This window comes from Diadema setosum, chromosome 7 (genome assembly GCF_964275005.1).
Source record: "Diadema setosum chromosome 7, eeDiaSeto1, whole genome shotgun sequence".
Taxonomy (NCBI): Eukaryota; Metazoa; Echinodermata; class Echinoidea; order Diadematoida; family Diadematidae; genus Diadema; species Diadema setosum.
Window position 1 is genome coordinate 24,753,078 of NC_092691.1, and position 26,153 is coordinate 24,779,230.

General features: G+C 38.7%; 1 protein-coding gene and 1 long non-coding RNA gene across 2 annotated transcripts; both read right to left on the reverse strand.

Annotated features, from left to right (window-relative positions):
• Positions 1–337: 337 nt before the first annotated feature.
• LOC140230978 (WD repeat-containing protein 41-like) lies at positions 338–15,889 on the reverse strand. The gene is made up of 10 exons (XM_072311122.1): positions 15,817–15,889; positions 11,025–11,137; positions 10,195–10,459; positions 7,832–7,940; positions 7,005–7,214; positions 6,018–6,166; positions 4,053–4,177; positions 3,141–3,278; positions 1,765–1,936; positions 338–747 (listed from the first exon to the last, which is right to left on the reverse strand). The coding sequence occupies exons 1-10, from the start codon at positions 15,844–15,846 to the stop codon at positions 673–675; spliced, it is 1,386 nt and encodes a 461-aa protein (XP_072167223.1). The 5' UTR covers positions 15,847–15,889; the 3' UTR covers positions 338–672.
• A 2,382-nt stretch (positions 15,890–18,271) lies between these two features.
• LOC140230471 (uncharacterized) lies at positions 18,272–24,960 on the reverse strand. Its single transcript, XR_011901396.1, has 3 exons — positions 24,856–24,960; positions 21,950–22,067; positions 18,272–20,518 (listed from the first exon to the last, which is right to left on the reverse strand). It is a non-coding gene; the product is annotated as an uncharacterized lncRNA (long non-coding RNA).
• Between the last annotated feature and the right edge of the window lie 1,193 nt (positions 24,961–26,153).

The window sequence follows — 26,153 nt, forward strand, 5'->3', positions numbered from 1 at the left end:
TTGACTGGAAAAGTAAGTTTGATAATTTTTAAACATTCAATCGACCCCTGACATTATTTAGCTGCATGAAGAATATACTTTTCAGTATCATAAACAAAACTTATCATATTGGGGCCAAGGAGTTGGGTTTGGACTGGAGGTTGCTGTTGTTGTTGTTTTTTTCTAAACCACTTTGAGTGGTGGTGCCAAAATGCTTATTTAAAGATACTGACCCCACCATATTCAACAACAACAAAAATGAGCTCCTCAAAAAATTGCAGGAGAGTGATTTTAAGGAGCACAATTGAGCTCCTCAAAAAAAAAAAAAAAAATGTGTGATTTATGACACATGGTGGGCAATGAACACCAGACAACAGATCCAAAACGATAAATGATTGCAACAGCTCACTCAAGTCACTCGGCTCGGATGAGCTACAAGATTACAAAATACAAACTTCTCCCTGCAAAACTGTCTGGTGATGCTGTGAATTCCAAGAGGATGGAACAGGTTTGCCATGTGCATTAAGTACACGTCAGAACAGTCATGTACCATCCGATCGTTCGGTGGCAACTTTGAAGATACGTAACAGGGAAACAGTCCTGTGTAAATTTAGCCATCCATACTGAAACTTCCGTTACCTACTGGAATGTCCTCTGTATCAATGTCATAAATACTCAAAGTCTCCGTGCCACCTAGAACAGTCCGCTCCTTGCATGCAGCATCTCACGGATCACATCATTTCTTTTGTTGCTCTCTGTGATGCCATCCTGAATACAAATATGAAAAGAAGAGAAATAGGATCAGGACAAGAAACACCTTTCTGAACTGCACAAGAAGCGGTTTTCTGTATTGAATGTAAGTGAATATTTCTATAAACACATCTAATTGGAGAGTAAAGCAATTCTTGAACATGCATTTATCACATGAATACACATGCAAATGGTATAAAAAGTAGAAAGGCAAAGAAACATGAAGTCTACAAAGACCCTATCAATTCATATTCATTTATTGAAAGAACTTCTGAGACATTTTCAAAATAAAAAATCGGCTCGAGTGTATACTTCTGAATCCCTACGAATAGTAAATGAATACAAAGAACGTAAAAAACATTTAAAAAACTATTAAAGTATTAGCAATAGATGCGAATGTGCCTTCAAATTTTCGAATTCATTGGATTTGTTGGTTCAATACGCTCAAGTATGATGCGGTCTTTAAAGAGGTGTAAACTTGAAGTCACATAATTTCTATAGTCACCAAATAAGAAAATGAATCTGTCAAGGAATATATGCAGCTTTACAAAACATGAGAAGTGAATAGATCTTCCCACTCACTGATAGTGTACTCCTAGCTGATGACTCTAAAAAAAAAAAAAAAAAAAATACCCTCCCGACCTCTGTATGTGCATGATCAGAGAAAGTGTGTGAGGTTAAAAGGAAGACAGACCTGGCATTCGAGAGGGCACTGTTGGATGGAGCGATAATTGCCACCGTGGGTGCATATTGCATGAGCTCTCTCTCGTACATGTTCAATAATCGTTCATGATTCGCTGAATGCTGAATCAGCCAGGAACAACAGTTAAATCAAGAGACAAATGCAGATTGACATTACTTTGGCCATTTTTCATATACTAACATATGAATCAGTGTTATTTGGATGTTTGGAACAAAGTAGATGCATAAGCATCAAAATTATCACAAACCCTCTTTAACCCAGAATCTGAGTGCCTTTTAAAGGGGTGAAGGTGGGGGAGGATCACCATGCAAGTATCATGCAACTGCACTCACCTTCCAGAGAATGACTAGTCCATCGGCTCCACAGGACACCATTCCCTCCTCCCTGAAGTCCAGCACCATTTGGACAGCCCCTGAGTGGGCAACACACTCCCCCTGCAGACACAGGATGGGCGGCCGAGACTCTTCCCTCCGGAAGAGCCTTCTCGTCTCCTTGGACTGCCGACTGAAATCCGGAGGAGGGGGGGGGGGGGAACAGATTGCAGAGGTGTGATTCGTGAGATTTGACACCAAAGAATCAGTTAAAACTCTTATCCCAGTCCTAACATAGTTCAGATTTGCATAATTTGGAGCAACATTTCTGCCTACATTCCTATTCATACCATGCTTGACAATCACATGTAAATATATCTCGGACGAGTATTACCACTGCAACAGACTTACACTTGCAGTTCTTCAATGTATATTTCACCTGGTTTCAATGCATGTATCATTAATTTCACAAATGCAAATGTAACAATATAATAACAGATTTCTTATAAAATTTAAATCATAGCAGAGTTTAGGATTTTCTCTACAAATTTGCTCACAGAATGTCTAGTGTTACAAAAATCTATAAAAAGTTGAATGAATTTAATACACAGAGTGCTTTCCTAAAACATGCCTATGGTTGCAGTCTCAGAATAAGGTGGCACACAGGGGGTTGTTACATGGCACATAAAGAGTTAAAAAGCCATTATTGCTTAGTATGCAATGTTTTGATGTAAAGAACACACTGTCATCATCTTGCAAACATGTTACATTGGAAATTCAATGACATCATCATCTCTTCTAATTGGCATTAATGATCATAACCAATATCATCCTCTTGTGACAACATGGGCAACAAAGTTTAAACTTCTCTTATATTCTCATTTTCATTAATGATTTATGATTTTTAATCTCTTATTATTATTATTATTTTTTAAATCTGACTCTTTTTATCAAAGTAAACTTGAACAGGATAGAGTTCCCTTCTATGCAGTTCATCAGAGAAACGCAGGTTCACCTTCCATCAGTCCTGGGCCCCGTTTCATTAAGTTGTTCGTAAAGTTACGCATGACTTTACGAACGACTGAAATATGAAGTGTCAATATGTGTGCCCATTTTTTTCCCCTTACGTTTTAACAAAGTACAACTGTATGTCAATATTTCATCTGCATTCTGGCAAAAATACACTTTCAACTAAAAATGTGTGTTAACATGTAAGAATAATCATTATCATCTGCAAATTTTAACTTTAGCTATTGAAATTAACAAAGATTAGGAAACCCACTTGGCTTGCCATATTCAAGTTGTTTGTAAAATCTTGCGTAACTCTACATATGGCTTTATGAAACAGGCCCCTGGTAAACTTGCTGCAAGCTCTATCAATACCCGAGTGTCCTCACCTTGCCTGTACAATGCTGTCAAACTTGTGCAGGGAAAATTCTTCCCCGCTGTAGTCTCCTTCTTCAGCCACTTTCAGCCTGGTGTCCACTCCCCACAGCCTCACCATGCCGTCCTCGGAGCATGTGGCCAGGAATTTCCTACATGCATCATCACAATTATACTGGCCATCATTGTTTATCAGTTGGGATGCACTCCTTATATCAACTATCATCTCACATATACCACAGATGTGTATCATATGAACGATTCCCTTTACTTTCTGTGTATTTTCTATTTCAAAGTCTGTTGCATAGACTATGACCAAAGTGACAGGCTAGAATGAGTAGAGAGGGAAATATATACTTGTACATAGTGGCAGGCGAAGCTGATACTTTAAACCGTTAGCTCTTGTCATCTTAGGTAGGTATTACAGGTGAGATGGGTGATATACACATAGTATAAACTGGTAACTTGAGAGATAGAAAGAATACGATGCCATAAAATGGTCAGTTTTATGTAATTCATCTCCTTGCTTAGCGGCATGGAATTAATTTCATGTGTGTGTGTAAGTTTTGTGGGCACAGACCAGATAACACAGCAAGGCAATAGGAAATACATGTATGTTAACACAGTGTGCTGTAATTCAAGTAAGCTTTATGCTTAGGCACAAATTCATGTCTTAATACTGCACAATTGAAAAATATGTTTCCATTTCTATGCCAATTTCATGTGATGCAAAACATTTCCCACCAAGAAATGTTTAACATTTTGAGCAGCTCTCCCTGCAGTCAATAACTCAAAGTTCAGGTGTGACATAGGGAAAACACCACCCGGCAAAATGACTACTGACAATCTCTTCTGAGCCAAGCAAACTGATATTCCTGCAGAAACTCTGACGTGGAAGAAGAAGAGAAAGGGAAATATATGCTCACCCATCATACACCACGCTGATGAATGTGATCTTGGAGTAATGTGCCTTCAGTTGCTTCCACAGACAGTCTCCGGTGATGATGTCAAAGATGGCAAGACCAGACCCTATTGTCACACACAGATGATTCTGCAGAGAGAAAGATAGAGAAATTGTATTGATAACTAGAGAAGCACTCTGAGAGCGCAGACCTCCGCAAAGCAGCTACTTTTCACCAATGATCTTGTTCTTCCACAGAGATCAGTGATTTCCACCCATAGGTATGTATGCTGAAAAATCGCCCAATTTCCCAATATACTGTATATGCTGAATATTTCACGAGGTTTTTATTTTCGCGAATTTCGCAAGTCAGCTGCTGTGCATGAAATTAAAAACACGCAAAAAAAAATGACTCTGATGCCGATATGAGTGTGACATAAGCGAACACATTTCTCCATTCAGTATAGAACTCCACGATCGCGAATTTAACCACTTGCGAAATTGTCTGGAAGTCCCGATTCGTGAAAATTTAGACTCGCAAAATATATGGCCTATACAGTAGAAGCCTTTTGTTACGTGATCAACCCTCAGCTGCGTGGCGTGCCTCACCCTAGCAGAAACTAGTGCATGTATGAAAACCTCAAAAATGAGCAGCTTGACCTCCCAAATTCATTGACCCTACTTGCCACAATATTGAAAATCCTTCATAAAATCCATACAAATTTCTGGATCACTACCAAAATTTAATCATCTGTTCCTTGTGTCATTCTCAACCTTTCCTGCAAGTTTCATCCAAACCTGTTCACTACTTTTTGAGTTATTTTGCACATGGACAAACAAACCAACCAACCAACAAACAAACAAACAAACAAACAGTAATGAAAACATAACCTCCTCCGTTGGTGGAGCTAATAACTGGCACGGAAGTGGACATACAGAATGTTCCATCCTGGGGATTGACATGAAATCCAGTGATGTATAGATTCTCCCTGAGAGATTGAATTATTTGTGTATTCACGACAATAAAAGTTATTGACTGTTACATCATTTGGGTTGGTCAAAGCAACTGAGAATAATGCATACCTTCAACTTGAGTTGTTTGTTTGTTTGTTTGTCAAATATGCTGAACACACAGCATCAGCCATTTATAGGCCAATTCCTGCCCATATTGAACCAAAGTCCTGAAACTCATCACAACAAAGAATGCACACTTGTATTAGTATGCTTCTCTGCAAGGTCAACAATCTGTCTCACAGAGAGACCATAATACTGTAATGAAATGAGTTTAGAGCAATGGAGTTGGTGTCTCTGGTACATCTGGTAGGATGTAAGCGTGTGGTGACCCCATGGCTGTAAGAGTTTCGGTGGGGGGTCACGGGTCGCATGTGGGGATACTCTCGCTCAGTAGGTACAACCTGCAGGAGCAAGGAGTGGAGATCTGATGCTCAACGGGGGCGGACGTGTCCGCGTCCATGGTTTTGTAGTGTATTGTACTCTAGAATCTTGTTAACGCTGTGTGTATCAGCAATTCGTGTGGCAATACAGTGGTGCATCGTGTCAGGCAACCAGTCCTGACAGGTAGCCGGATTGGCGAGTACGGGTAATAAAGTTTCTTCTTCGTACGCACTTCGATTGTCATCTCGGTGAATTATTGATGCTGTCTCGGCATGATAATGCGATGTGATGTGATCGTTGTGAGTCTAAGTGAGGTGTCCACGAACATACCCATAAAAGATCCCACACAGTAACTGGAGAATTTCGGCTATATTACAATACATTTAAAATTCCCATGTGTTATATCCCAAAGGTATGTTTAACCCTTTGTGTGCTGTGAGTGATGACTGGCACAAAAAAACCAACAACATTACTCATGCTGTCAATAGTCCTGACACAGAAAGAGTTAAACTTTAGCAGTAGAATTCTAAACCAAACTGTGGGGATATTCTGTGACACTACTTCCCGCAAGTCAACATCCTCGTAGCAAGCCTACCTTGTCCAAGGGAAGCATGTGCCGTACACACCAGGGGAAGCCGTTCCTCTCGTAATCCTTGATGTGGTTCAGCTGCCGTGAGGTCCCCAGGGTACGTGTGTTCCACACCTTCACCGTTCCATCAAGTGAGGCTGATGCAAAGTATGAGTCTGCACACACACACACAAATACCAGTGGAAAAAACAAAAACAAAACATCGATAACATTTCAACAGGATCATTATGGTTTATTTAGATGACATTCACTAAAGTATGAAACGTTTCACAGATATGAGTACACATTTACTTTTTGATAGTGAACAAGGAGTCAACAGTAGAGGGAAAACTTGAGAAAACGGTTTCTGTGTGTATTATACAGGAAGAAAAAACAAAATGTAGTTTGCAATAATCACGTAGACATACAGGTAGGGAAAAAGAGAGTCAGAGGATAGCTTTAGAAATAATATCAAAGCCAGGAGAAGGAATTTTAACCCATGACAGGGTCTACCAGTGGGAGTTGACGCGAGTACACCTGACTGGCTGCCATGTTTCCTCGGTATCGCCAATACCTAGGTGCCGTGCACTGAGCAGCATTTTAGATGCATTATGGGATAGCTCAGGGGGCAAACTTGCCCCGGTTTTGGCTGCATATGCTCTCAGGTCATGTTCTGTCTTTATCCAGGGGTATTTTTTGTTGAAGACTTCTTCTCTTTCCATCATGTGACCAGCACATTGAAGCCTTGCAGTAGTGAACCATGACTCTAGTGACCGCAAATCAGTAAAATTTAGAAACTTTTACAGCCAAGAAAAAAGGAATATTACCACAACGGAAAAGCAGACAAATAACTCCACTGAATCTTATGGGAACTGTGACGCGCGCGAAACAACCGGAAGTGACACTGGCACCGAGGAATCCCACAGTGCATCTGTGTGTGACAGGGCTCTTCAGCGTGCGCAGAAGTTTTTGGTGCATTGGCGATACCGAGAATTCTACATGCACTGCGGCTACCTGACACACTGGTGAGACACATGACCGCCTCCCTGTGCTGGGGCGCCAGCTTCTTGACCCTTCTCAGCTGGTAGGAGGTGACCCCCAGCTGGCCAATCTGCGTGTCTATTGAGTACATTTCCAGGGCGCAGCCGGCTGCCACGATAAAGCGGTCATCTGGGATGGCAAGCATGTGCTTGATGTCTGCGAGTGGACAGTCGCTGTTTCCAGCTGGATAAAAAGCAATAGGCTCAAAGAGCTTACTTTGCAGTACGAGAATGATACTCACTGGATGTGTTTATTTTTCAATAAATATTCAATTCTCGTGTTGACAAAGAGCATGTGTGTATTAATGAGATCCTTTAACCTATTCTCAATTTCTGGGCTTGGGGATCTCTTTCTCTTCCGCATAACTTGAACCTAGTCACTGCTTTGTACTCATAATGTAGTCACATTCTGTCTTGAGTTTCTCTTGAATCAATTGTATAACCTCTCTTTGTTTTTTGTTTTTAAAAAGCAAGTATTCCTCTAATGGAAATATAAAAGAAGGGTTAGATGAAATAAATGGTACTATTAGTTCTGAGTACAGCAAAAACACAGTGTAGTTATATAAACTTTGTCACCAGCATCACAAATAGACTGTTACATCACTTTATCGTTGATAAGGAAAATTCCATGATAGGGAAAGAGACAGCAATCCCCGTTTCCAATGATCTCATGCATTAATACAATAACATATTGTCATTTTCAAGGAAAGATCATACTCGTGTTGCAAATGATCTCCCCTTGGCATTATATTCCTAATGAAAAGCTTCTACACAGGGTGTGGTTCTATTCCAGATGCATACCCTCAGATTCTTGGCTGACTTGATGTAGCAGCTGTCTCTGAGAATTCCAGAGGAAGAGTTCTTGCCCTCCAGTGCAAAACAGACCGCTCTTTGGGAAGCTTAGTATTGCCTGGATAAGAAGACACCAGAAGGAACTCTTAGAAGGAACTTTTTGAAGTAATAAATCATATTAATTCCTAGTAATGATTTGTCTTCCCTCAGAAAAGAAAAGAAAAGAAAAGAAAGAAAGAAAAAATATATATATATCTCATAATTTATTTATGGAAGAAAAACATCTACTAAACAATACTGAAACAGACTGATCAAAATCTGACCAATCCCTACAAAATTTTTCTTTGAAAATTTCTGTCAAATTAAAATAATCCTTTTCAGGAAAAATATTTGTAGAAGAATACAGTAAGCATACAGGAGTACCCGTCATATGAAGCTTTATATCTCTATTTTGTACTCCCTGATGTTTTGATAGGATCCTCTACAAGCCTAAGAATATGAACCAAATTCATATTTCCTGAATCACACATTTTCTCTTTTGTGTGTTTACATTATTTTTCATTTACCCAAATATGAAATGTGAGTAGACATTATTTTGTTCGTTCAAGCATAGTGGTAAAGCCACCATTTTCACCTTAAAAATTGCGCTCTTCTTGATGAGTACAATGTTCCCTTTCAATGCCATGAAAATACTACAATCATTAGGACAGACCATGGTCTGTGATGAGAAACATCAGAGTACAAAGACTGCAAAAAATCTGATGAGAATACTGAAAATGTAAACAAGTATTTAAAATCTAATTTTTTATACAGTGCAATACACCTGCGTGACACTATTTGCTGCGTATAACTAGAAACCAGAGAACAAGGCAACATATATACAGCATACTTGCCAACATTTTGAAATCCTGAAGGGGTAGATTTTGCGAGGGAGCGAAGCAACCAAGCCCAAGCGCACTTGCGCGCGAGGGGGGGAGGGTGTGGGAGGGGAGTGTCCCCCCTCCCACGGTGTGGACTTTTTTTATTTTTCAATATCAAAATATGAGATTTGGTGCATGCATTTCAACTTTTTTACAGGGTTCTTGGTATTGATAAAAAAACATATAATCCATGTAAATCTATGAACTATTTTGTAGACTATGCATATAAAAACAAAATATTGGTAAATAATTTTTGTAGGCTAAGCATATGTGAAAAAGTAATCAAACATATTGGCAAATACTTATCCCCTTATAGTGTACTTTCTATGGTGGAGCTAGTGTGATGAATAAGACATAATGTTGCCCTCACCAAATCTAAATTAATTAGCAGATGACCTGGCTGTGAGATTCCTGTACGTGGCAGACTTTGCTCTCTTCTGCAGTGTTTGGGAGGGTTTCCATTCGTAGCATTCACTCTTGCAGAACGTGAGCTACCAAAATATTACTATTACGTGTGGTTCTAGCTACACGTACATGTGTACAGTAAGTCTTGCACGCACGTAGATATGATAGAGACGAGTGCGCCACTGCAGTGTGCATACATGTGTGCATATTAGAAGGCTGAATACGGCGTTTTTGAGGAACGAGTTCCTTGAAATCATTATTAGTATTCTAATTACTAGCTTATTTTAGGGAATCAACGCACAATGAAGGGAAAATATGACTTCCATTTCATTTTATGGTAGGTTTGCTACAAAATCGGTAGATCAGAAGAGAAAATTGGTAGCCGGTCAAAACCTCTAAAAAGCGGTATCAAAACCTCTAAAAAGCGGTAGAGTTGGCAAGTATGATACAGTGTACTATGTCCAAAAAAAAATTACAACGGGACCCTCCACAATGATAACTTTAAAAATAGTGAATCAATCCAAATACAATTTCAGGGTATGAAACTATAACCCATTTGCCACATCTTACAGAAAACCCCATTCGATTTGCTTCAGTGGTCAAAGAGAAATGAGGATTTTTGAAGAGCATGTCAGGAATCTGTTCCCTCCAAGTTCAGTCCACTGTGTTCAGACATTAATATGCAGTTCCAAGAGCATCCAAGTGCTACACTTGGATCATTCAGACCCATGACATGCTTTACAGCAATCCACATTTCTCTGTGACCACTTAACCAAATTGAATGGGTTTTCTGTAAAACAGAGCCAAGATGTTACATCTTAAGACCCTGAAGTAGCATTTACATAGTTTACTTATAATGGAAGTTATCAATGGAAAAATCCAGTTGTAATTTTTTGGGGGACATACTGTATTATATGGCCCATCAAACTGGGTTTGATTCCTTTCCTCTCTGAGAACAGAACTGACATCTTTTTACAAGCTCTGGGTTGTGACTCTCTCAACCTGGGGCCTCCACCTCATGTCCCAAGGGCATGTAGAACACCTCACCTTGGTAGTAGCGTTGTGTTCAGAGATCACTCGAAGGCAGGCACCCGTCTCTGTACTCCACAGCCTAATGGTCTTGTCCGATGACCCCGTGAGGAGGAAGGGACTGGAGGGAGGAACTTCCGCACCCGGCGCTCTGTCGTCACTGGTGGGCTCCACAAGGGTGGCACATGTGATGGGTCGGGTGTGTCCCACCAGCGTGCTGCATTTCAGGCAGGTTGTGATGTCCCATATTATACCGGTGTTGTCGTCTGATACCGACAAGAACCTGCCATCATAGATTTATTGTAATAGGATATGACCTTGGTTCTTCTCTCTACATAATCTGCATTAATCCACATCCATTTAAAATGATTATTTTGTATTTCACTCTGTATTGTAAATTTATAAAAGGAAGAAGTCGCAACTTCATCACAAACCTCTTAGAAGTTTGTTCAGAATAGAACCAAAAAAAAAAAAAAAAAAAATGAACCCAATCTTCAGGCTAATGTGTAAAGTACTTTGTTTTAAATTGACATGTTTTTGCACAGTGTTTGAAATTTGGAAAGAAACATCCACACAAATGAATTAGGTGGTGTTGCTTGTGTATACTTAAGTGAGCAAGTGTCTTTGTTGCAGCTTGTTTGGTAACGATCTAAAATTGTGTTATACGATAGTCAAATAAAAATGACATTCAGGGAAAATAAATGATGGTGGAAGATTTTTGCAGGTGAAACAAAATAATAAAAAACAAATAAACACACAAACAAACAAAGTAATCAGAGGTCAGGTGTTCTGTTTCTTTGTCACTGGGTAAGAAAATCAGTCATACAATACATCAAGATTATACTTACTTATTCTCGCTTATCTGTAGAAGAAATTTGATCAAGTCTGTGTGATCGGGGAGAATCTGGATTTCTGTGTAGGGGTTCAACGGCTGATCATCCTGGAGGATCTCCACTTGATTCTATGGAAAGATGCCCACAAGATAAAATCAGCAAAAGTTATAACTTAGGCATCCAGATAAGATTCACCCAATGAAGAAACAGTAGGAACCAAAAAGTTGCCTCCATCTGCTTGCCACTGGCTGATGGATGGGGCTGAAAAATTATGACATTGGAATAAAAATCTGCAGACTGCACTTTCAAAGTGCTTTGACCATGACATGTCTACATGTGGTTCATCCATGCTAGAGCTTCCATTGTTACATTATTATTATTATTATTATTATTATTATTATTATTATTATTATTATTATTATTATTATTATTATTATTTGTGTATATTGTAATAATCTTGCCCCATCTTATCTCAAAGACTTGATTTCTTTTTCGTCCCCACTTCAACCCGTTCTCTCTGTCCTTCCTCCACTCTGCAGCTATCACATGGTCCACGCACTTGATGGTGATAGGGCATTTTCTGTTTTTTTTTTCCATCTCTTTGAAACAAACCCCCTCTTTACATCTGAAATGCTGAAAGTGTTGATAAGTTTAAATCATTGCTGAAAACTTATCTATTCACTCAATCCTAATCAGCATTCTTGTTGTTGTCACACGTATATTATATGCACAATATGTACATAATGCTGTATATTTTTTCCATATCAATGCTCTTAGAAATGACTGTATCAAGCACTTTATAAGTGTTATTTAATATCATTATCATTTACTTCCTATTCACAACTTGCAAGTCTTTATTTTCACACATGCACAAAGAAATAAATAAGTTTCATCATAAATTAACACCTAATTGTACTAAGTAGCACTTAAAGGGAAGATAAACCCCAAGAACAATGTGGATTGAGTGAAAGCAGCAACATAAGTTGAATACATCAGTGAAAGTTTGAAGAAAATCTGACAATCGATGCAAAAGTTATGAATTTTTAAAGTTTTGGTGTTGGAACCGCTGGATGAGGAGACTACTAGAGGTTATGACGTATGAGTGGACTACAGTATCAAGAAAATACAAAGAAAATACTACAAAAATCCATTTTTCATGAAAATTACAAATTCCATCAACTTGATATTGACATATGTTAAGGGTAGCAATTATTCCCCCTGCTTTCTGAAAGCGGTTGGTCCACTGCTCTTTCATAATTCCAGAAAAGTGAATTTTTGTTGAATATCCTTTATATTTTCTTTGTATTGTTGTCCACTCATACGTCATATCCTCTAGTAGTCTCCTCATCCAGCGGTTCCAACACCAAAACTTTAAAAATTCATAACTTTTGCATCGATTGTCCGATTTTTCTCAAACTTTCACTGATGTGTTCTACTAATGTTGCTGCTTTCACTCAATCCACATTGTTCTTTGGGTTTACCTTCCCTTTAAGATGACCAGAAAACAATAATCAACATCCAGGGTGAAATACATAAACTTAGGGGTAGCATGTGAGCACACATCGAACTACCGTACACAAATACGGGGTAGCATTTGTAGAGTGCTATCTGTATCGGTCTCATAGACCATTGTGTGAAATCACATCCACTGCACTAGGTATAAACTGTCTGTCTGTGCTGCAATATGTGAAAACAAACAACCAAACTAGAGCAACATTTGGAAATGAAAACATTTCATTATCTTTTCAAAAAGATTTGTTTGAGGGTATAGAAAATACTTTTTAAAAATCATTCACTATTTTGAGCCTCAGGTGAAATTAAGTATTGAACTCCATGAGAAGTTAAGCTGGAAACCTCACATTGAAGCTGTAGCATCTAAAGCTGGGAAAACCCTTGGATTCTTGCGGAGAAACCTTGGAAAATGTTCTACCGACATCAAGAAATTAGCCTACATAACCCTAGTACGATCACAGTTCAGACACTGTGCTGAGCACAGGGTCTGACATGTGTTAGTGTTTCAACGTTGTAAACGACCGTCACTATTGACGGCAAAATCACATAAAATACCTTTTATTTTGTATGATTTTAAGAGTAATATAATTGCAACACTTACCTACAGCATATTTTCCTGATTGTTGAGTTGAATTCGGCGTTTTGTTGGTATCCAGACCTTATTGTTGAATTTTTCGGAGTTTAGATCGTGCGGTGGCATCTTTTCCTTCGAGAGCTTCAAAAAATCAACAAACTACCACGCATGCGCATTCAGAAGTGGTTGCTTTTTACCTACGCCCGTGCGCCCGTGCGTTTCATGTGTTACGTAAAACTTGTAGTAGATCCGCGCGTGCTGCACCGGCAATGATTTGACCTTTTTTAGTCGGGGTCACCCGACTATCTCCGACTACCTACGTTGTAGTATACGAGAGTGAATGCCATTCATATAACACGCAGATGAGGAGTGAAGCAGTAAGGACGTTTGCAGACCTGATTTCAGCCATAGATTTCGGTAAGTTTTCGACGTAATTAAACAAAAAATCGCATACCGGTTATTGAATGATGGTCATAGATTACGATAGTTCCTTATATTTTAGTTTTCCACGATTAATAAAGATATTCATGAAGGAAACAGTGAACGATAACAACGTCCGCGAAGGAAAAGGGGTGCAGCGCTGTCGCGATTCGCGACAGCGCTGCGTGTAGTTAAGTTAGAGTATGCATCAACACCCCTACAAGCAAAACCAAATAGACCTGCTGGAGAAAATTCAAAGGAGAGCTGTTCGCTTTGTATGTGGGTGGATTTACCAGAGAGAGGCCAGTGTCACGGCTATGAGGGAAAGTATCTGTCTCCCTACCCTAGAAGACAGAAGAAAGCAAGCTCGACTCACTACCTTCTACAAAGCAATAAACAACCAAATTGCAGTACCTATACCACATTACCTCAAACAGAGACAAAGAACAACACGAAGCAGCCAACATCAACGTTTTATGAGAACCGGCTCTACCTTGGATGCCTACAAATACAGTTTTTTCCCAAGGACAATTAGAGACTGGGATAGGCTTCCTCAACACATCATTGAACTGCCCTCTGTTGAGCAGTTCAAGAGAGTCATAGAAGCCAATTAAGCATGGCAGAGATTTTTTACTTGCACAAGCACAAAGCACAAATGGCATCCACTGTCTGAAGCACCACACCACAAACCCTCATCCAGTTGCTGAACAGGCTTTGATGAGCTTGAGAAGCACCATAGAAGTAGAAGTATTCCTGACCATGGTGACAGGACGAGCAATATTCTATACACCCCTTAGAAAATGGTGCTGTCCCTGTCACTTTGGAATCAATAATTTCAACAAGGGGCTCTCAGTGACATAATGGTATATCAAAATGTTTTACTATGCATAAGTCATAACATTAATACATACTTGAGTGGTCTAGATATAGCGGTTGGTCTACATTGGTACATACATTAAACAGCAACACTTTGAAATATTTATGACTGTCCACTGATCATCTGATGAGCATTGTGTCAAAATGAACGGTGATTAATGCAAGCCACCCATAATTTGACCATAACACCGTCCAAAATTTGACCGCCTGATACAGCAAAAACCTATCTATCGTCTGGTCATCATACATTTTTACAATCTATGATTGACTGATCATGCTGATAGATCTACAGTACAGACTAGGCCTACACCTAACTACACGCAGCGCTGTCGCGAATCGCGACAGCGCTGCACCCCTTTTCCTTCGCGGACGTTGTTATCGTTCACTGTTTCCTTCATGAATATCTTTATTAATCGTGGAAAACTAAAATATAAGGAACTATCGTAATCTATGACCATCATTCAATAACCGGTATGCGATTTTTTGTTTAATTACGTCGAAAACTTACCGAAATCTATGGCTGAAATCAGGTCTGCAAACGTCCTTACTGCTTCACTCCTCATCTGCGTGTTATATGAATGGCATTCACTCTCGTATACTACAACGTAGGTAGTCGGAGATAGTCGGGTGACCCCGACTAAAAAAGGTCAAATCATTGCCGGTGCAGCATGCGCGGATCTACTACAAGTTTTACGTAACACATGAAACGCACGGGCGCACGGGCGTAGGTAAAAAGCAACCACTTCTGAATGCGCATGCGTGGTAGTTTGTTGATTTTTTGAAGCTCTCGAAGGAAAAGATGCCACCGCACGATCTATACTCCGAAAAATTCAACAATAAGGTCTGGATACCAACAAAACGCCGAATTCAACTCAACAATCAGGAAAATATGCTGTAGGTAAGTGTTGCAATTATATTACTCTTAAAATCATACAAAATAAAAGGTATTTTATGTGATTTTGCCGTCAATAGTGACGGTCGTTTACAACGTTGAAACACTAACACATGTCAGACCCTGTGCGCAGCACAGTGTCTGGTCAGGCTAGGCCTACACCCTACTCTCGTGAGTGTCCAGAGACTACAAATTTAGGCACTCTATGATAGAAACCTAGCTAGTAGGCAGTGGTAAATTGATATGACCTAGGCTACTGAATGAAGTCTGGTGGTAAAATCTGGTAACTGCGACCAGCCCGAACGTGAAGCGTTCGGCTCCCGCAGTAATTTACAACTGTGTAGCCGGTGTTATTTAGTCTGCGTATATAAATTACGTACAGTGCTAACACCATTATACATACATCGGACTGAAAGTAGTTTTTCGGCTACCCTCGACGACATTTTATCATCATCTGCGACTACATCCATCCGCACAAATCCGCAGCTCAAGTTATGAGAAAAACTGCCACTAATTTTCACACTGGCATTTACCTGCGACATCTTGCTTCTTCCATTAGCCATTCGGTAAAGAACGGGATAAACTAGTCTCCTACACAGTTAAACCGTCCAAGCTCTAACACTTTTTTCCCCTCCACCAATAACAATATAAACAGAATACACATGTGATCCAAGATGTAGTCTCGATTCGAGACACTAAAGACGACGGTACGAGTAATTTTATTTGCGTACCACGTGCAGATACATGTACACAGCTATCTATTTGCGTCGGTGGCCATCTTCTAGTTCCTCAAGGGAGTGCCGTGATGTATAGTACACTGAGATAAGGTTACAAACATTTATTACAAGCTGGATTAGAAATATTATGTTTGAATTAAAAAAAAAGTCACAAACAAATAGTAGATGACATATTAGCCCTACTTTCAGGATCACCATTCATTTCTCTCCCTCTCCCTCACTCTCTCTCCCTCTCTCCCCCTCCCTCTCTCACTTTTACCACAAGAGTACCGCTAGTAAATCGCCCAAAATGAATATGGAGGTGTTCCTGTGATCATATAGTTGCTTCTGATGCCACAAATATATCCTCTCGATACCATTCATTCAGCACGGAATTTCCCACCAAGTAGAGGTCTATACTTGTATTTTGAGTGTGTACAAATAAGGCACACCCATCTCCCATACCTGTACTGGCATCTACAAGATTCAACACCTATCATTATGAGCACTGTAAAAACTACAACATAAAGATCAGTGCCTACTATGAGTCCTTGCTGGAGAATACTCGAGCATTATATTGGATGCTAAAACAAACAAACAAACAATCCTGGATGGCAAGTGCATTGTATATTATTATGTATTTCATGTATGGTGTCAAAAGATTATTACTTTTGTTGTAAATGATGTTGTCTTCAGTGGATGCCTAGGTTAATCAGCAGGCATACATTATGTCTATTTATTCAAATTGTTTCATATTGTCCCCTTGCAACTTTTTTTTTTCTTTTTGATTAAAATACATTATAACTACAATTACCTCCACACAAACTGTATATTTCTATTTACTATTGTTGATATGCACATGTAGGCCCTACAGTGCACTCCCCTTATGAGGAACACAACGAAAGTCCGGTTACTATGAAGTAAAAATTCAGGCCGCATCATTATTTGCTCTATGTTTCTTATTGTTTATTTGTTCGGTTATAATGAAAGAAAACTGCTGGTCCTATAAGGAATTCGTTGTAACAGGAGTCCACTGTATCTGCATGTACGTATGTCTATGCCTTGTGCAGCTAGGTGAACCGTAAAATTGTTACTACAGACAACCTGTGAGATATCATTTCCCTATTTTGATAAGTGTGCGAAATCCTTATCAAAATAATCATGTACTAGTAATTACTGTATGTATTATATACACACACACACACACACATGATATATATAATATAATATAGTTGTGAGTCGTGCGTCTTCAGCTGCTAAACCCCTGGGCCGTCGCATCTTTTAGTAGTGTGTATAACGAGAGTAAAGAAGAGGCGGTAGAAGAGGCTTTTGAATCCTCGCAATTTGACTTTACTTCGAGCTTTCGGGCTCTGCCCTTTGTCAAGACTGAGGACAAATCGGACAAAATACAGAACATGGATATCATATACAAAAAATAATGATGATCAAGACAATAGACTATTGTCTTGATCATCATTATCAAATTGCGAGGATTCAAAAGCAACGTCTACCACCTCTTCTTTACTCTCGTTATAGAGAGAGAGAGAGAGAGAGAGAGAGAGAGAGAACACAGAGGGAGGAGAGATTTGTATGTGTGGTCTGTCTGTGTGTGTGTGCGTGTGTGTGTACATATAAATATAAACATACATAGCATTTACACAAATCAAGATAATCATGTACTAGTAATTACTGCATATATTTAACATACACACACACACATACACACACACACACATATCTATATATATATATATATATATATATATATATATATATATATATATATATATATATATATAAACATATACAGAGAGAGAGAGAGAGAGAGATTTGTACATGTGGTCTATGTGACTCTGTCTGTGGGTGTGGGTGTGTGCATATAAATACACACACATAATATTTACACAGAATATAACCAGAATATAGTAGTACATGTATACACATGTTTTAGATTTGACATACAAACAAAACTTTTGTGTGAACAAGTGTATGAGTTCAAAGTTTGCACAAGCAGTTATCATTACATTAAGAAAACACCAAGTAATGGCAAGCTTAGAATTACAAGAAAAATGTAAATGAGTCTTTATTGGCATGTCTCATGAAGTGAATTCACTCTATGAGAAAACATGGTAAAATGTGAAAGAGAATAGCTGGCCATTGGTTGTAAATGTGAACCCAATAAGGAACTGAAGCTCAACTAATAATTTTCTTTACACATTACAAATAAGATAGAGTGGTAGTCAGCATAGATACACCAATATACAGTTTCCCCACAGCAAAGATGATTACATCTACTGTTTCTCTACCAGTGTTCTTATTGGTACCATTGCAGGAGATATGAATGAAAAGATTACATGATACCAGTCTGCATCATCTCACTCAAAATATTGAAGTTAACCTGCAAAATGGTATCAAATATAGAGCAAACACATTTATGTAGTTGTGGGTTTTGATAATGCCAAATATCCAAGTTGACAAGAAATAAATACATGCATGTATAGACATGAAGTGGTCATCACCTTACCAGTTTGCTCACCATTATTTTGATAAATACACGTATGACTAATTTCATCGGTAGTTGAGCAGCACAACATAAATATCAATGTAAACAGGATGAGCTGGCATTCACACATGGGAGTAGGAACAGAAGTTATATCTAAATTATGTTTTCACTGTTTCCATTACAATGTACAGACATTAGGTACAAATCTGTCCATACAACCTTACAACTGAGATTGCTTTGATAAGGGCCAGTCTCGTGATACGCAACATGTATGATTTCTGCACCTCAGGGTCAATGTTACGCTTTGTGTAACCAGTGCTTGGAGATTTTTTTTTTTTTACGCGCCAGAGCAACGATGCAGGGCAAGCAAACAGTACATCATACAAATGTATATCTACATTACAAAACTTATACAACTGTACAGTTCAACAAAATGGGGGTACAGTTCATCAAACATCCACAACGAATAAGTGCATCACTTGCCTTAACTATTGAAACAGTACATGTGTAATGAGCCAGTTCTAGAATATTACAGTATGTGACCTTTGCCAAGTTGTGGTTCTGAACAGTTTCCAGAAATGATGGCAGATAAACACTTTTTTTGCAATTAAATTCATGATCTGATAAAAATCTGGTATGTACAGGGTGTCAAGTGACATAGGTCATGTATTCAAAAGCAGGAAAAGACTGTCTCTGTGAAAAATATCTACAAGTTTGTTAAAAAATCCCACAAATGAACTCAATATGGGGCAAATGGTTGTGTCAGGTACAATTAAACAATCTAGAGAAATGTTGAAAGGGGTATGGAAAAAATCCAGCAAACTCTCCTTAGCTATGACAGTGACATGTGGAGATACACTACAGCCTATTGTGAGATTTAAACATTAATTTGCTAACTGAATATTGTTTTTCCAGCTTGGCAAACACTAGGCGGTGAGTATCTCAGAGCCAACTACCATCACCAGGACATATGGCACTGATTATCCTGAATGATCAATGCTGGCTTTGGGATTGTACTCACAACTGTGACTGACTGGCTCACCTTCATGCACCATAATCTGCAAAATGAAACAATATGACAAGTCCTAAGACCTTACTGCTTATGCTGATTGGGTTCAAATAAATGATAAGCATCTATGACAGACCCTCAGGCAAAATATGCAAAGAAGTCACAACTTGATGATCCCAAATTTATTTGAAGAAAACTGCCTTTAAAGTCTACATGATGCATTTTCTGAAAATACTTGGATCTCCTAATCCATTTTTAAAGGTAATTGTGAATAAGTACAAAAATAATAATAATATTAAAGAGTGATCGCAAATCTCGAGCAATTCAAATTTGTCAAATATCAGTTATCAAAGCATCAGGGATCTCTGCCTATCATATCCTGAAAGAAAGAAGTTAGGTTGGTAATTGAATTTAGTTTTGTGTGCTTTTACACTAAAACCATATCATACTACCTCCTGTGTGATATTTATTGCTGCTGACTACTACAAAGTACATTGTAGCTCTTAAGTCTCCTGAAATACAAATTCTGCATCAAAATTCTGAAGAGGGGAAAAAATATTAAGATGTTTGAAGGTAAACACTACACAAAATAGAGACATTTGAAGTTCACTCACTACATGCACAAGTATGCATAAACCTAGAACAAATTTGTCTAACGTGAGGTGAAATGCTTAAAGAAATGAAACAAAGCATTGTGATCATCAAATTTAGCATAGGCTACAACTGAGGTAACCCTTGATAGCTACCATTCCCTTCAGTTGGCATCTGTTCCATCTTGGTCACTAGGCGTGTTCCTTGTGGCACTAAGTGTCACGCACCGCTGACTGCTGCTATTCAATCTAAATGTTGATATTTCTTTTTCTTTTCCTTTGGCAATCCAGCTGTGACTCGAGGACGACTTTGTTCAGTGCTCTCATGCCCTCCTCCATTACTTGCCCTTCGACGTTCCTTGCTCGGATGCCTTGGCGGCAGCTTTTAATTGCTTTTGTCTCATGATGTCTGCATCTCTGGAGAAATAGGAAGAGAAAGAAAAAAAAAGCTTGACATGCATACTCCCTGGAAAAGTCAACACTGAACAATGAATATCTGCTGCATTTCATCTCACAGTTGTTCTTTTCTCAACTTCCTGAGCATTTAGCGATGGAGCTGATTTTGCAAGGAACAGACTGAAACAACAGTTTTAATTCTTGAAATGCACGACAAAGAGAAGGCAAGATGTTCTCATAAAGTTCTCTTGTCTAAATGGGAAATACAGAAAGACAGTTACACGCAAATGAATAAGAATAAACATCTGTTAAGCTGATGTACAACAAAAGGTTAAATGGCAGCAGGCATATGGACCACAGTTTCATCATAGTAACTACTGACTTCTACACAATCTCACCTCAGTTGTATGTCCTATTACAAATACACTGATACTTTTAAATTATGCAGAGATGCCAGTTAGAATGAAATAGAGGGCCTGAAATACATCTAAATGAAGCTACTTTCTACAAGAAAGGGCCTGAACTTTGATACTACCAGGGCCTGAATTCAGGTTTTGCCTGAAAACTTGCATCCCGGATTATGCTGTCTTATTTGCTTGATTCAGATACATGTCCCATTGTGTTTTCTTTGCATAATTTTTCTTGGCAGTTTTGAACATTCAAATAGCAGGACAAAGAGCATATGTGAGCCAATACAGTGTAGTCTCCCTTCAAGGTGTCAATGAACAATCTGTCTCTGAACAAATAGAAAAAGGTGTAATTCAGGAAAATAATCAATTTCATGAGAGATCCAATGTACACTAAAAGCAAAACAGAATAAAGCAGTGGTGATCAAGGGTGTATGCACCGATATTCACACAGTTTGAACACATGTTTGTACAGTGTAGGTGTGTACAAAATACTAGTGTGTGGACTACAAGCTTGTATATGATGCATCACACGTTACCCCGTGGTACCACGTTGTGTAGCGCCACCTCATGTCCACTCGAGGACAACCGCAGAGAAATGCATGCGCTGTGTGTGCGTGTACATAGTCATTCCCATGCCACTGAATGTTATACTATGCATGCATGGTACAATCACAGTGGGTACACTGTGCTAGCAATAGCATGTGCTTCAGTGCAGTGCAGTCCAGTGCAGTGGCTAGTGCGCGCTAGCTCCAGCACCAAAATAATATCCCACTTTTTGGCAACCCAGGGTACAACCTTTAATAAAAAAAAAAAAAAAAAAAATTCAACGAAGTGGCTGATTTTTATTTAATTTGGTACACCGGGGTACCATTTATGTCATCATATAGGGAGACCAGGATGTTTGCACTGAAGCATGATCCGTTCAAGTCCTGGAAATAAACTACTAGTACTCTGTGTTGATGGCAAAGTACAGAATCTACAGTATGTTCCTCACTTTCTATGGACAACCATTGGTATTGATGATTGACCATAATTATTTTACCTTTGTTTCCTATCCTCCAGGCTTTTTCCTTTGTTTCCAGTCTGGTCAGAGGCAGATTTCTTCTGAGTTTGCTGCTTCTTTTGATTCTTTGCCCGAGCAAGTTCTCTTTGATTTCCCCCTGTTGGGGAATAAAAAAAGAAAGAAAGAAAGAAGAAGACAAAGAAGATGAAGAAGAAGAAGGAAACAGAAAATAGGGGAAAACAGCATTGTGAGTTTATGACATAAGCACATTAGGTACAACTGTAATTCACACATGTGTACACTAGTTGCAACCAATATCACTACTGCTATTTGGTAAAATCATGTGGAATTCTAAGGGGGTATAAATTTAAACCATGGTTTATGTAAATTTCTTCTGCATCACACTTCTCACAATCTGTGGTCACAAAACAAAAGCTGCCCATTCATTATTTTTTTTTTTAATAGCAGATTCAACTTTACTCTTAGTTTTTAGTCAACAAATCCCTTTGAATTTTATAATAAAATGATGAAATAATCGGTCCACCATTGATGGTCTACTGTATCAAAGTGCAACATGTACACTGTTGTATGTACGTGTGAATTGTGATTAGAAGGCAAGGCTTTTAAACACACACAGGATACATGTGTGACTGGAGCTTTGTACTTAAAAAAAAACCACAACAACAACAAACAAACATGAATGATGAGGGAGCATGTAGGTATTAGGAGCAGGACATTAAAGTCTATAGTATATTACATCACATTATACAGGTGATCTCTGATGTACTCAGGATGGTATACATGTACACTTGTACTATGGAATTACCGGACAGCATGGTAATTCCGGATATGCACATCTCTGTGTACTAATGACATTCAATACACATGGGACTTCGTAGACTAGCCTTGCAAAGCGTTGCATGGGAATAGAAACTTGCAAAAAAATGTGACACAATAATGTACAAACGCTCAGAAATTCACATTTTACCTCAGATTTAGAAGAAGATGTTGATTTATCACAAGATTTTATTGTGTGAATTGTTCAAAATGTTCATGTATGACCTTTTACCGTACAATACGAAATTTGAGCCTCATTTGCCAATTTTCTTTCTTGTCTGCTCAGTACAAATATGTACAATGAATCATGGGTATGATTAATGTGATTCTGGTGCAAGGACAAGATGTGAAAGACGTCGACTATTCCATTACGAAATATCATGTCCGGAATCATCCTCAAGCTCAGAATTGGATCCTTTGAATGGCCCTCTACAAGTCTTTGACTACAGTGTATACTGCATACTGCGCATCATCATACAACTGTAGGTAATTCAGGTAATCAAAATGTGATTTTACACTGCGCTAAAAAATAACTTTATGTAGAGGGGTACACTTGATGTCTATTTTCCAAAAATTGGAGTGAATAATTTTCATAACTTTGCTGAATTCATAATTTTCAGAACTTTGTAAATAACTGGTGTTGTTTTTGGCTGAAATTTTATGCTCTACTCCGAGTATGGAATTCACAGCCAAGAAAAAAAAAAAAACATCCAGTGACATGATATACAAATGTACATGTAGGGTCCTTCCCATCTCCCTGCTTCTACTCTCTTTCAAAGGTTCTTACTCATATTACAATGTATAAACACAATTGTATTGTACATTGTACATGTGTAACTAATAAAATTTCACTGAAAAAAGATGCAATCTGTGGCTTTTGTTTCACTGAGTTCTTGATAAACACGAATACAGTACAGTTCGACCTCGATTATCCAGCCATGTCAGGACCGGCGCTCATCCGGATTTAAGCGAATTGGCCGGATATGGGAGACACAATATAGCTGCCATCCAAGCTGCCGTCCCAGTGCACTGGCAGCTAGGCAGGTAGCGTACCCCGCAACCGTGGTGTAATCTATGCTAGCCTGCGCAAAATTGTAGTCCCTTACTTTTACGATGATAATGTGGTGTGAATTTATGTTAGTTCTGTCAGGAATATTGTAGGGAAATCGTACGAGTTTTGTAGGAATTTTGAGTTTAAAGTCACTATTTTTTCTAAATTTGGGGATTAAAAAAAAAAGTCCTTCACTGCGTGAACACGTCCGGATAATAGAGATTTTCGGATAAAAGGAGATCGGATAATCGAGGTCAAACTGTGAATGTATACACATCTGCAGATCTGTGGGTTACCAGGCAGCATCAGGAGAACTGTGTTCAAGGAGTTACATTGTACGGTACATCCCTTGCCTTGTAGGGCCGTTGTACTTGCAAGCTTACATAAGTTACAAATACAATGAATGCTTCAGAAATATTACAAATAATTTTTAAATTATAAAATTATGATCAAGAAATGACTAGAGTTCTTCTCAGTAGATAGTACTTTACACTTTTTTGAATGGACATTCCCCAAATCCATCTTGATTTGTGATGTATTCTATTGTCTGGAGACCAAATATCTCCTAATGTTAGGTTTGACTGTAAAAGGTGTTGCATCAAGCGATGGCAACATGTGTCGCAAGCTGAAAATCCCCAGTAGTAATTACAGTAGACACGCTCTCCCTCGACCTGCGCTGCGCGCCGCGCTGGAGCGCCTATAATCATTGATGGCGAGCACCTGTGAACTACCATTCACAAAAAGATCCAGAACTAGACATATTTCTAGACTGATAGACCCTGATAGACAACAACAACATGTATTAGTCCATATAAATTCGACCCTAGCTCGGCTGGTACAGAATTGCCGAGATTTGTCATATTTATGCAGAAAGAAACTACACTCGTCGGTGAGCGAAGGTTTACACGTAGGCTATAAGAGACAAATGACGCGCCAGAGTTATGACACTCGAACTGATCAATGAATTATACACTTTTAAACAACAGAGCTACAGTTTTAACGATTTTCATAGTTAATATGTACGTAAATAATTTAGATGAAATACCGAAATACTTACTAGTCATTTTTGAGTCCGATATACATGCGAAATAACACGTGAAAAGAAGATCAACTTCTTTCTACCGGAAGCGTACAAAGCTGGCTGTATGGCTGTAACGTTCGTTTGTGTTGTTCAGTGGTATAATTCGTGCTGCGGTTATGTGTGTACAACGTAGTGTGTCAATCCGACGTGCTGTGATGATGCTGACAAAACGATTCGCGGGGTAAGCACTATTATTGGGCACCCGTCCCGCTTCATCATGAATATTCATCAGGCAGTAAGATACTGTACTAGTAAATGGCAGAACGCTGGATACGTGCCATAGAATGTAAAAACGTATCGCCGGGAAATATAAAAATCTCGAAAAATTGCATCTACGGGGAATGTTAAAACGTCTCGCCGGGAGATGGAAAAATGTTTAGTTTTGCCGGGAAAATGTAAAAACGCTGCCGGGAAGCGATTTTTTTTTTCCGTAACCATAACGCGTCGAAATTGCCAATTGTGGCACTTGAGCAAAGACTATCACTGTACTACTAGTAGTTGGTTGCGATACTTGTGTTGCTTTCTTGTATAGACGTCTACAGTACCATGGTCGTCTGCTAACCACAGAATCAGATTAGAATGTGAGAATGGCACGCCGCCTTGTGAACTGTCATAACAACGGTTTTGTGTGTGTGTGTGTGTGTGTGTGTGTGTGTTGTGTGTTGTGTGTGTGTGTGCGTGTTTCCACTTCACCATCGGCATCGCGTTCTGCTTTGCCGTCTGCTTACACTACTGGTATTCCTGTGGTTTTGTTCGCCGTCTGCTGACACTTTTCCTTTGTCTCGCAAGACTTAATTGCGCTGTTAATGATAATAATAAATATCATTTATAAAGCGCTTATTACAATGTTTCTAATCGCTGAGTGTCTCGATGAAAACATTAGAAAAGAGAAATTCAGTCATGGAGTACAAATTGTTGTTAAGATGCAAACTCGAAGTTTTCATCAATATCTTGCAAAAGTAAATTGGAAATCTAAGCTTGGAATGAATTATGATATAAGTATTATATAGGCCTATATAGGCGTACAACTGCAGCAATTGCTATTGTTAACATTGATCATGTTTATTAAGCCACGGAGAATCAGATTCGAAGTGGGTATTAGGTCTAATTGGGTAACATGAATACACTACTTGGTTAATTTGGGTTTATACTTCTCCAACCTCACGATGATTGTGCTTTTTAAAAAAATGATTCAGAAAGGCGTAGTAGGCTCCTTTTTAGTTCAGGTTCATGTAGATCAAGATATAATTATGATTAAATTCTCATGCACTAAC

Bases quoted from the DNA above. Each gene is read 5' to 3' on its own strand.
- LOC140230978 (XM_072311122.1), bottom strand. From the start codon at position 15,846: ATGGCTAATGGAAGAAGCAAGATGTCGCAG. The intron at 4,178-6,017 runs GTAGGCTTGCTA...TTCTCTCTGCAG, and splicing joins ACATGCTTCCCTTGGACAAG to AATCATCTGTGTGTGACAAT. The intron at 3,279-4,052 runs GTGAGCATATAT...TGATGCATGTAG, and splicing joins ATCAGCGTGGTGTATGATGG to GAAATTCCTGGCCACATGCT.